The sequence below is a fragment of the Palaemon carinicauda genome, chromosome 22, assembly GCF_036898095.1.
Source record: "Palaemon carinicauda isolate YSFRI2023 chromosome 22, ASM3689809v2, whole genome shotgun sequence".
Lineage (NCBI taxonomy): Eukaryota > Metazoa > Arthropoda > Malacostraca > Decapoda > Palaemonidae > Palaemon > Palaemon carinicauda.
The window spans coordinates 47,772,167-47,784,666 of record NC_090746.1 but is presented as its reverse complement, the minus strand read 5'-3'; the positions used below and the strand labels follow the sequence as shown (position 1 = coordinate 47,784,666).

The window sequence follows — 12,500 nt, the reverse complement described above, 5'->3', positions numbered from 1 at the left end:
TCACATCAAACTAATATACTAACTGATATGATATCAACAGTATATGGATACTTACCCATAACTTTGTTCAAGAAAATAGTGGACAGTATATACTAAAAGAAAACTTTGATTCTATTGAAAGGATTACTTGAAATTCAGCGTAAATGTTATTAGCTGATGCGATAAATGTTAAGAAGGGCAACCTGTGGATGGCAACTGCAGCATTTGATAACCTAATCTGATCATCTTACAATTTCAGTAACTCTTCAATTATCTAAAAGTAACGAAAAAGCCAGATCAGGTATTCATAGCCTTAAACAAATCAGTGTTTACTCTATTTCACGATTTACCGATTAGTCTTTGGTGGCATGAGACATAGAGTACCGTCTTGATGGGTTTCGTGTAACTACTGGTGTACTTAAAGAGGTGTTTTAAATGAGGTGAAAAATAAAATCAATATCTACTCATTTTTAATAGTTTTCACGTATTTATCTGTTTTTGAATTATTTTTAATATTTATTACAATGAACACCCTGTATATATATATATATATATATATATATATATATATATATATATATATATATATATATACATATATTTATATACACACATATATATATATATATATATATATATATATATATATATATATATATTTATACATCAATTTCTAAATGGGGATACCTTAACGTGGTAAAAGGGTTTGTGTATCACCCTAATATTTATTAATGTCTGGGGTTTGGCTAGTTTCCTCCCCACGTTAGCCAGTGCGGATTGGTGAAGGTGGGAGATTTTCGTCTGATTGCTCACAACAAACCAACCTATTACAGGTGGCCCTGACTAGCGCAGCTTTGCTGATCATGACGATAAACAAACCCTTTCACCACGTTAAGGTGTTCCCACTTTATATATATAAATTATATATATATATATATATATATATATATATATATATATATATAAATATATATATATATATATATATATATATATATATACAGTATATATATATATATATATATATATATATATATATATATATATATCATATATATATTTCATATGTATATATATATGTGTGTGTCAAGGGACGTTTATGTGTGTGCATTTATATATATATATATATATATATATATATATATATATATATATATATATATATATATATATAATTCTGGATTCGTATTTGTCTTTGGAATTGGTTACTCTACAGATCAAGTCACAATTGTTCCTTGCAAAGAAATCAATGTTGAGAGAGATAAATGTTACGGACTTAATTTTGTATTATCTTAATACTGACTTTGAATTCTAATGAGATTTTCTTCATCATCAGGTTAAGGTTGGCAAGTACATGAGTCATGAAGAAACGCTGGTCTTTGAAAACTACGCGATTCAAGTGACCTCCTCTAAACAAGAGCCCTACTTCACAGTTTCTACAATCCAGGTGGGTGTCGTAGTTCCAAGTGAAATTAAGTTGAGAAATGAAGTAAACGGGAGTGTTAGATAGGAAGATACTAGAAGTGGATGGTAGAAAGTAGAATATAGTTTTCAATGAGATATTTCTCACTGTTTTAGAAAATTTCTGATGCAATCTACCATGGAAAAATGTAAGTGACTTACAAAGCTTTCTTTCTTGATGTAATAGAATTGTTTCAGCAAGAACAACTAGTTCCTGATTCGGTTCAGTTGTTTATGTCACTGAATTACTAATTATGACCTAAGAAATTTCACTGCCGTTTATTAAATGTAGGATTACTACTAAATTTCATTGAATATAATCTTTAGAAACTTTTTTTATCACAAAGTGAAAAACTCTTGATTATTTTTCTCAAGTTTTTCAAAAAGTAACTACTCTACACTCTATGACAGATTCGGCAAAGGAAATAAATAAAAGAATTACCGACCTGTTCATAATATCTATAAACGTCGTAACCATAATCACTGACCTTGATTAACGTTTTCTTAGTTTCAGACGGACATGTTTATCTTACAAGGCAATGTTTTGTACTTTGTCGTTGTACGTGAATTCTACTTCTATATCAAATAGCAAGCATATGCAAAGAAAATTGCTGGATATGTATATATATATATATATATATATATATATATATATATATATATATATATATATATATATATATATATATAACGAAAAGAAATAAAATTTAGGGCGTCGTAGAGGTATGTAGTTTCTGAATTTCTTTCCTAATGCCAATTTCAGGTCTTTGTGGACACAATCCCTCGACACACTGTGACACATTATCATTATACAAACTGGCCTGATCATGGGGTCCCTGAGGAAGCAATTTCCATCTCTTACCTGGTTACGAATTTCTTGGACAACCATGATAATGGTATGTGCTGCTCTGGAACAAATGTTTGCTTCAAACCGTGAAAAGGATGATAATTGGTACACAAATGCTAAAATGACCATAGCCTCTTTTTTTTGTGTATGATTCTGCTTATATTGTACTGTATCATATGTAGCTTTAAGAATTACCCCCTGTAATAATGAAGATAAGCTGGAATGATCTGTTAGCTCATATAAATATGAATATGGAAACACTTTGTCTTCCTGTTCCCTTCAACTTTAATACATTTTACTAAACAGGTGGTGTTGTAGTCCATAGCTCTGCTGGGATTGGAAGAACAGGAACAATATTAATGGTATTGCTACTTCAAGAAATGCTGAAGATTCAGGATAGCATTGATCCCGTCGAGGTTTTAGCTAAATTTTGGAGGATGATCATGGAGATGAAATGTCCTTCTGTTGTTCTAATTAATCACTATCCAAACCATGATAAGGTTAGTAGAGTACAAGGATTTACGATTTAGTTAAAAAAAAAAAAAAAATAAATAAAAAAAAAAACTTTTATGCAGTCCTTTATGTATTAGATATTTTCACAATACATTTGTATTGTAAATCAACACTTCTACAAACCTTCAAGCTTTTGTTTATTTTCCTTAAAAATGATATATTGGTGTATACTGAATTGATTTATTCCTTTTTTTAAATATCTTTATGAAGTTTGGCCCTCAACATTCACCCTGAGGATTTATAACTTTTCTCTTGTGAAAAAGTTGGCCTTAAAAAAAATGAAACAAATTATGTATTCTCTGATATATAGAAGTATTTTGTTTAATGTTGTGATAGACATCTGAATATATTATATAACTAGTTTCTGCTCATTTGATCAGTATGTAAATATTCATATCATAAAATCATCCAAACTTTTCAGGAGGAGTTTCCTCCTTTGCTTCCTGAGGAAAATCAAGAGATGAATGTCTCCGGTTACAAAATCACACTGGATTCTCCATTTCCTTCTGGGCCAGACCTGGTGCAGTACAATTTGACTGTGAGAAACCCATGTGTAAGTGCAGATAATGCTAGCCATCGATAGTTCCTATAATAATTATAAACTGTTGATTAGTATATTCATTAATAGTTGATGTATTTCAATAACATTAATTGTTATTTCACTGGATTCATTTCCCCGTTTCAGGGACAGCAACATACATTAACTGCCTATGTTGTTCTTAACTGGGAATATGGGCATGCCACTCCAGAGTGTCCAAATGTCTTATTGAATCTAGCTGACAAGTTACTGCACTCTGTCACACAATTGGGTTCTGGGCCGCCTCTACTGTGTTGTGGGTAAGAGAAATACTACTTATCCTCATTTTTACAGTTTTGAAAAATATATATTTTTCTGTGTTTATACAGGCTGACGTTTTGTGTTCTTGGCTATATATTTATTATTTTAGGATTCTTAAACCTTAATATGGATAAAGGTATTTTCTCAGGTAAATATGTAAGGTGTGGCAAGGAGTTACATTTCTGTGATAACTGCATTCCTCTTATTAGAATGGCTAATTACTATTTCAATAAACAAGTTTTATCAAAATGTTACCAGTCTCCTTCATATATGACACTCATCACTGTGTCCTCTATATCTATTAATAAAAGCCTACATGTGATAGGAAAAAATAAATAGAATTTCAGAATTTTTACAATGGTATTTCATCACAAAATTATAGCATCAAACGAAACATAGTATCTGTGGTAAAGAAAGAAACTTTTCTTTCCCTAAAGGTTGGTTTATAAGGAAATTATTTTCAGGGATGGCGTGACGGGATGTGGTCTACTGGCGGGGTTGATGCTCATCCTACAACGAGCTCAAATTGAGCAAGTTTTTGACATCTACAGAGCAGTTGTCAAACTGTTAAAATGCCGCCACCAGTTCATCACCTGTGAAGTAGGAATTTCAAAGTTCTTTATGCCCAAAGTGGATATTTTGTAGTTTTTGTTATGGTATACATAGAATCGATGTATAATTGCATATTAGCGCTTATTGGATGTTGTTTAGTTTTGATAACTAAATTAATACTTCTTTTACCCATTAGGCCAAAATATGTTAGTCTCTTAATTGGGATTTTCCTTGTAGTTCAAATTATGCAAAGGCTGTTATCATACTACTCTACAGTAAAATATAAACAATTTAAATATTATTCTCAAGCAAATAGTTTTTACTTATCGCATTTTGTTTTCCACCTTGTAAACTATTGTAATATCTTTCCTTTACAGCAACAGTATGCAATGCTCTACCTTGCATCCTCAATCTACTTGAGGGATTTCCCCATTTATGTTAAATTTTGACTGAGAATCATTTCGGAATCCTCCAAGCTAACATACTCAAGATTGATGACCGCATCAAAGAGGCAAGAAATTCTAACTTAAAATGCCAACGGAGGAAACTTGAAGTATGAGCTATGTTTAAGTAGAGCTATAGAATGTGTAAAATTTGAATTATTATTGGTGTGAAATGAAAGAATCTTGCTTGCTTGATTGATTGTCTAACCTTATGGAAGAGGTGTGTGTACCATTTGAGGAGCAATATCTCCCACGAGAGCTTTCAATTGAATCTCTCTACAGGAACTTTAAATTGTGTCTTTAATGAAGTTGCACTGTTTGTTTTTCTCGTTCTCTCCGAGTCGGTGGTAGAAGAGGGCATGGGGTTGTCCATCTTATCTGGTCATGCCCCATAAAATACCTCTACTTGAATCAATCATAGACGAATACTGAATATCAAAAATTGTGAAAATGTAATTCTTTTATGAAATTTTGTATTATTTCATAGGAAGGTTGTTATGCTTTTACCATATAGTCTTAGAATGCGATTCAGCATATTATTATTATTAACATTATCATTATTATTATTATTATTATTATTATTATTATTATTATTATTATTATTATTAGCTAACCTACAACCCTAGCTGGAAAGCTGGATGCTATAAACCCAAGGGCTCCAATAGGGAAAATAGTCCAGTGAGGAAAGCAAATAAGGAAACAGATGGAAAAGTATGTCTAAGTGTACCCTCAATCAAGAGAACTCTTACTCAAGACAGTGGAAGACCTAGGTACAGAGGCTAAAGGCACTACCCAAGACTAGAAAACCATGATCTGATTTTGGAGTGTTCTTCTCCTAGAAGAGCTTTTGGCCATAGGTAAAGAGCCTTCTATCCTTATCAAGGGGAAAGTAGCCATTGAACAATTACAGTGCAGTTGTTAACCCCCTGAGGATGGATTTTTTTTTTCTTTCTTTGTACTGTAAGGTGTATGAGGCGAGAGGAGGATGTGTAAAGACTAGGCCAGATTATTGATAATATTACTGCTTGAGAGTTATTGGATCCTTTGACTGGGCAGACAGTACTACATTGGACCCTTCTCTCTATTTATTATTATTATTATTGCAATTATTATTAGTATTACTTGCTAAGCTACAACCCTAGTTGGAAAAGCAGAATGCTATAAGCCCAGGGGCCCCAACAGGGAAATAGCCCAGTGTGGAAAGGAAACAAGGGGAAAAAATAAGAACAGTAACGACATTAGAATGAATATTTCCTATAAAGACTATAAAAACTTTGACTATACAAGAGGAAGAGAAAATAGATAGAATATTGTGCCCGAGCTTACCCTCAAGTAAAAGAACTCTAGCCCAAGACAGTGGAAGACAATGGTATAGAGGGTACGGCTCAATTTTCTTTGTCTACACATACACCGAATAGTCTTGCCTATTTTTTTTACACTACTCTGTCCTCATACACCTGGCAACACTGAGATTACCAAACAATTCTTCTTCGCTCAAGGGGTTAACTATTGCAACGAAATTGGGCTAGACAGATAGCTCATTTTAAGCCAACCTCAGCTCTTACAAACGTCCCATTCATGTCGAGATGGCTTTCTCACACAAGAAAAGTTCTTCCATACAGCAAAATCCTTACCTTTTTCTCCTTTTATCTATTAAATCATATCTAGATTTATTCCACTCTGGATACAGGTTTGTTTGCTCAAGAAATAAATCATTTATTACTTGGTAACCAAAACAAATGACAACATCCTCTACTTTCGCATGATGTCTATGGATAGAAATACTGCAGTTGCCAACTGCCAAATCACTTTGCTCATCATTGAATGGACACGTAAATGTCTCCCTTTTTATCCTGCGAGCTAATCAAAAGGCATGAATGTAGTTCTTGAAAAAACAATCTGCGTAACTAGCATTGTTTACTCATGTAGGTTAGTTATAAATAGTGCAAGTTGGGTGGAAATGTAAGTCATCGCATATTAGAAGCGTTGCTTGGGTTGGGAGCTTGAGCCCCCTTCCAAGCCCGATTAATCTTGGGTAGTGTCAACAGCCTCACCGTCCTTGTAAGATAGGAATGGGTAGAGACTATGTATCTACCTAGTGAATCATCAGCAGCCATTGTCTGCCACTCTCTGGTCATAGCATGGATGGATATACTGTATAGCTTGAGCACTGATCATATGTGTAGCTTACATTTGTAAATCAATGTGTTACTTCATTTTTCTATTTGTATCATTATCCTTTTTTCTTTTTAGTTATTATTATTGAAATGATTAAAATGATTGTTTTCAAAGTAATGGAAATTATTCTTTAATCCTTATCTTATCTGTTACATTAGCATTCTCATTTTTATCTTCAGTTTTCATTACCTACACCAGCCATTGCATGGAGGTTTATTTCTGTTGACTAAGTAATGTATTCTTGATTGGAGCGAAAAGAGAAATGGATGAAAATTTTCTCATTGAAAGAATGGCATCAATTAAAGGTCTAGTATAAAATGCAGATATGTATATATCATCATTAGGCGTTGCTATTCCACTTCAGGATAGAGGCCTCCGACATGCCTTCCAAACCCTTCTGTTTATGGTCAATTTATGTATAGTGTAAGGTTATGAAATAAAAGGAAAACACCACAAATTTACAACAACCTCTTTACACACGCCTGAATGTGCTAAGCCTGACAGTGATCTAGAATGAAACAAATTACAGCTTCAGGCCAATCTATCTATTAGAATAATCTAACTGTCGGACATATACAGTAATAGATTTAATGCAAAAGAAATCAGCAAAGGCCTTGTATGGCAGACTATGAATTTTCAGGACAAACAAACTTGAATGTTGGTTAGAGAGATATGAATGAAATACACATGAACAATAATGCATGATTTACAACCAAAACCAGTAAAATTATCTATCCTGGAATACGTTTCTGAAGATAATAGAACAATTTCATGCAGATAGCCAAGTACTACTGTATGTCACAAGCAGAATTTCGATAGATGGGATAGAAAATGGAGAGAGTAACTCAAATATATCTTGCAACAGTCAACAAGAAAACGGTGATTGGGTAGCTAATCTACACCATGGATGAGCTAAAGAAGAATGATACACAAATATGAATAAAGAGTAGAGTCTTTTTCACAGACCTCTTCAAATGGCAATTGAGATAATTTACAGTAGATAGGAAGTACTCCCTGGATAGTCAGAGATATTTCGTTTCCTCGCATTTCTCTGCCGAACCGTCCTGTAATGTATTGAGTTGGATGTCAACTTCTCCTCTATTCGTATTCAGCCTTAAAGCTATAAACCTTAGTGAAAATATCTTACAACTATTAGAGTTAGTATAAAGTGAAGATAGATATTCAAAAAATAATATGTATATGTTCTAATTATAAGAGGCTGATTTCATTTTCTAAAAAAATGAAGTTCTACTCTGGAACTGGTAGATGGATTAGAATGTTAATGAGAACTATATAAAGGCATTTGTAAGTAAAGATAAATATCTACAAACAATGCATAAATCAAGTAAAAAAAATGCCATGAGTCACGGGATTTTAAAGTGACATTACACCATTTCTGAAACATAAGAAAATTGACTTCCGTCAGATGATACTGAACAGCATTACATGCGTCTTCTTCTTCTTTTTCTTCTTAGTGAGTCACTCAGATTCTTTGAATAAATGAAATATTTGGCATAACAGACAAACAGAGGAGGATATTCAAATGTAAACAGTTTTGCTTTGAATCATGATTATTTAACTGCTCTTAAAGTCGGTGTTCCAACATAACTGTTTTATCTATTTTATCCACAATAAACTAACGTTACTCAAAGTAAATGAAGCTTAATAAACGCTACTTGAAAATCCTGCGTCTGCTTAATTACAATTAATAAGGAAATCCATTAATCGACATTTGAAAATCCCTTCGAAACTTAGAATCTTCGATTTTAATGACCAACAGGACATCCTTTTAGTAAGAAACCTTGACTTGGCGCCTTCACCAGAGGAGAAATCACCACTAAACGACCAGTTACCGGAAACAGAGTCAGATTAGAAGATGACTTCAAACAACGTCATAGATTCATGTTTGTTGTCTTTTTTGTCGGTTGTTGTTGTTGTTGTTGTTGTCCTTATCCGATTGATATCTGGCATCAAACAATTCTGTGGCAGACTAGTCGTGCCTGAGTTGGCACTCAATTCAGATCGGATCTGTTTCGAGTATAGTGAAACCTCAATTCCTCAGGAGACCGGATTGGCTTTGACTCTGGATAGCGGTAATTAGTGATCTGTTCTCCAGTGATTCTGTAGCAATGCATTTCAAATTCATGACGATCAAGATTATTCAGCATACAGTCAGTCACATATATTTCCAAATCAATGGTTAAGTTTATATGTACAGTATATATATATATATATATATATATATATATATATATATATATATATATATACAGTATATATATATATATATATATATATACACACATATATATATATATATATATATACGCATATATATATATATATATATATATATATATATATATATATATACGCATATATATATATATATATAGATATAAATATATATATATATATATATATATATATATATGTATGTATATACATATAGAAATATATATTCATATATATATAATATATATATATATATATATATATATATATATATATAAGTGCGTATGTGAGAGAGAGAAAGAGAGAGAGAGAGAGAGAGAGACCTAACTTTTCTTTTCCCTCCCAGTATCAATCATTATCATTCTCTCTATTAACAATCGGATTATACTTTTTTTAGACTATTGTAAATTAATCATTCTCTCCCTCTAGGTGTCTTTTATCAATTATCCCCTTCTCTCTCTCTCTCTCTCTCTCTCTCTCTCTCTCTCTCTCTCTCTCTCTCTCTCTCTCTCTCTCTCTCTCTCTCTCTCTAAACTCATAATTTTAATATTTCTTTGAAAAGGTTTTTGCCATCTTTAGACTTAGAGTTGTGACTGAAATCCCCTGGCTTGTAACATTGTCGTGTTCATACATATTGTAACATATTCTAATTTTCTAATTAAATTAGCTAGATTGGAGGATAGTGACCCAATCTACAGCTTTATACTCAGAAATATAGTTGTGTACAGCTTGCGAAAGAAATATTACATATCTATTTCAAAGTTTAGATTGGATAAGGTCATCCTAACTTTACACAATCTAACCTTAGGATACCACATGGGATAACCTTGCCCAATCGAACCTTTGGATACTACATAGAAGGACCTTACCCTATCTAACCTTCTGATACTACATAGCATGAGCTAACCCTTGGATACAACATAGCATGAGCTAACCTTTGGTTACTACATTGCATGAGCTAACCTTTGGATTCTACATAGTATGAGCTAACCTTTGTGTACTTTAGAGCAAAAGCTAACCTTTGGATACTACATGGAAGGACCTTACCCTATCTAACCTTCTGATACTACATAGCATGAGCTAACCCTTGGATACAACATAGCATGAGCTAACCTTTGGTTACTACATTGCATGAGCTAACCTTTGGATTCTACATAGTATGAGCTAACCTTTGTGTACTGCAGAGCAAAAGCTAACCTTTGGATACTACATAGAAGGACCTTACCCTATCTAACCTTCTGATACTACATAACATGAGCTAACCCGTGGATACTACATAGCATGAGCTAACCTTTGGATTTTACATAGTATGAGCTAACCTTTGTGTACTGCAGAGCAAAAGCTAACCTTTGGATACTACATAGAAGGACCTTACCCTATCTAACCTTCTGATACTACATAGCATGAGCTAACCCTTGGATACAACATAGCATGAGCTAACCTTTGGTTACTACATTGCATGAGCTAACCTTTGGATTCTACATAGTATGAGCTAACCTTTGTGTACTGCAGAGCAAAAGCTAACCTTTGGATACTACATAGAAGGACCTTACCCTATCTAACCTTCTGATACTACATAACATGAGCTAACCCGTGGACACTACATAGCATGAGCTAATCTTTGGTTACTACATAGCATGAGCTAACCTTTGGATTTTACATAGTATGAGCTAACCTTTGGGTACTGCAGAGCATAAGCTAACCTTTGGATACTACATACCATGAGCTAACCTTTAGATACTGCAGAGCACGAGCTAACCTTTGGTTACTACATAGCATGAGCTAACCCTTGGATACTACATAGCATGAGCAAACATTTGGTTACTACATAGCATGAGCTAACCCTTAGATACTACATGGCATGAGCTAACCTTTGGTTACTACATAGCATGAGCTAATCCTTGGATACTACATAGCATGAGCTAACATTTGGTTACTACATAGCATGAGCTAACCCTTAGATACTACATGGCATGAGCTAACCTTTGGTTACTACATAGCATGAGCTAACCCTTGGATTCTACATAATAAGAGCTAACCTTTGGATACTGCATAGCATGACATAACCTTTGGATACTACCTAGTATGAGCTAACCTTTAGATACTGCAGAGTATGGAGCTAACCTTTGGATACTACATAGTATGAGCTAACCTTTGGTTACTACATAGCATGAGCTAACCTTTGGATTATACAAAGTATAAGCTAACCTTTGGATACTGCAGAGCATGAGCTAATCTTTGGATACTACACAGTATGAGCTAACCTTTAGATACTGCAGAGCATGAGCTAACCTTTGGATACTACATAGTATGAGCTAACCTTTAGATACTGCAGAACATGGGCTAACCTTTGGATACTACATAGTATGAGCTAACCTTTTGATACTGCAGAGCATGAGCTAATCTTTGGATACTACATAGTATGAGCTAACCTTTGGATACTACATAGGAAGACCTTACCCAATCAAACCTAGACTACGAAGCCGACTCATCCCTTTGGCTAAGGCTTTGTCCCACTAGATTCCCTACACTAACTTGAGCCAGTTCCATAAACCATACAGTTAGGAGTAACTCGTATATCTTTGAGCAATCTCATAAGATCGAGGAGTTGAACTATTATCATTTAATCCTATTTCGAATATTGAAGTACCCTATATTTCACGAGAAATTACTTCTGCCACTTAATCTACTCTCTCTCTAATACAGATAAGACTTCCCACATCTTTAAGCAAGCGCACATTTTGATGCACATTTCGCTTAGCGATTTTTAATCTTTTTTAAAGATACCAGAATTTAGCTTTAAGTTTTCAAATATTTTTCAATTATGCCTAAAAGGCTTCCACATTCCCAACCGGGCTTTGGAATCACGTATTACACCATTTATTCCCATGAAAAATTCTTAAACTATTGGCTAATATTTAGCAAAATATTAGTAAAAAAATACCCAATCTATGACAACCAAGGATGGAATGTATGAAGGCATTTATGGGCCAGCTCTCCTTCATGAAAGGTAAATATTAATTTGGAATCTAAAATGTAATAAAATGTTACAATTGTTAAGACAAAACGTTTTATTGCCTATATGTTTTTCAAAAAGGAATAGAAGGGGAAGAATGTGGAGCCACATACTGTAGAAGAATTAGTAAAAATCTAGCTCAAGATAAAAGCTGGATTAGGGAGTTTCGAAATGGTTTGAGGATGTGATGAACATGAAAGATGATAAGTTGGTGGAAAGAGTTTACACCCAAAGAATTCTGGGAAGGAGGAAAGGACGACTCAGGAGGTTCTGAAAGGAAGAACCACAACTTCCAGGACCTATAGAGGGTGAATTACACATATTTTATCCTGGGATTCAACGCTTTATTGCAATGCATTCATTATAGGCGTAAGAAAAGGCTTGTATTGTGGGATTGAATGTTATCGTGTCTATTTTAATGAGTTTATTCTCCATGGG

The 12,500-nt window shown here is 33.6% G+C and overlaps 4 protein-coding genes across 6 annotated transcripts in view; 3 read left to right on the top strand and 1 right to left on the bottom strand.

Moving 5' to 3' along the window:
* LOC137616425 (receptor-type tyrosine-protein phosphatase T-like) overlaps positions 1-7,006 on the top strand; it is a 24,935-nt gene extending 17,929 nt beyond the window's left edge. Inside the window, exons 13-19 of the mRNA XM_068346171.1 lie at positions 1,316-1,426; positions 2,204-2,336; positions 2,594-2,787; positions 3,222-3,353; positions 3,486-3,637; positions 4,103-4,238; positions 4,568-7,006. Coding sequence (XP_068202272.1) covers positions 1,316-1,426; positions 2,204-2,336; positions 2,594-2,787; positions 3,222-3,353; positions 3,486-3,637; positions 4,103-4,238; positions 4,568-4,639 — 930 coding nt within the window. The 3' untranslated portion in view covers positions 4,640-7,006. The remainder of the gene's footprint in view (positions 1-1,315; positions 1,427-2,203; positions 2,337-2,593; positions 2,788-3,221; positions 3,354-3,485; positions 3,638-4,102; positions 4,239-4,567) is intronic.
* Positions 1-12,500, top strand: part of LOC137616422 (receptor-type tyrosine-protein phosphatase C-like) — a 174,997-nt gene that overhangs the window by 55,124 nt on the left and 107,373 nt on the right. The window lies entirely within an intron of this gene.
* LOC137616421 (uncharacterized) overlaps positions 1-12,500 on the bottom strand; it is a 742,648-nt gene that overhangs the window by 707,198 nt on the left and 22,950 nt on the right. The gene's annotated exons all lie outside the window — the stretch shown is intronic.
* LOC137616426 (angiopoietin-1 receptor-like) overlaps positions 8,766-12,500 on the top strand; it is a 21,574-nt gene continuing 17,839 nt past the window's right edge. Inside the window, exon 1 of the mRNA XM_068346172.1 lies at positions 8,766-8,904. The gene's annotated coding sequence lies outside the window, so the exon portion shown is untranslated. The remainder of the gene's footprint in view (positions 8,905-12,500) is intronic.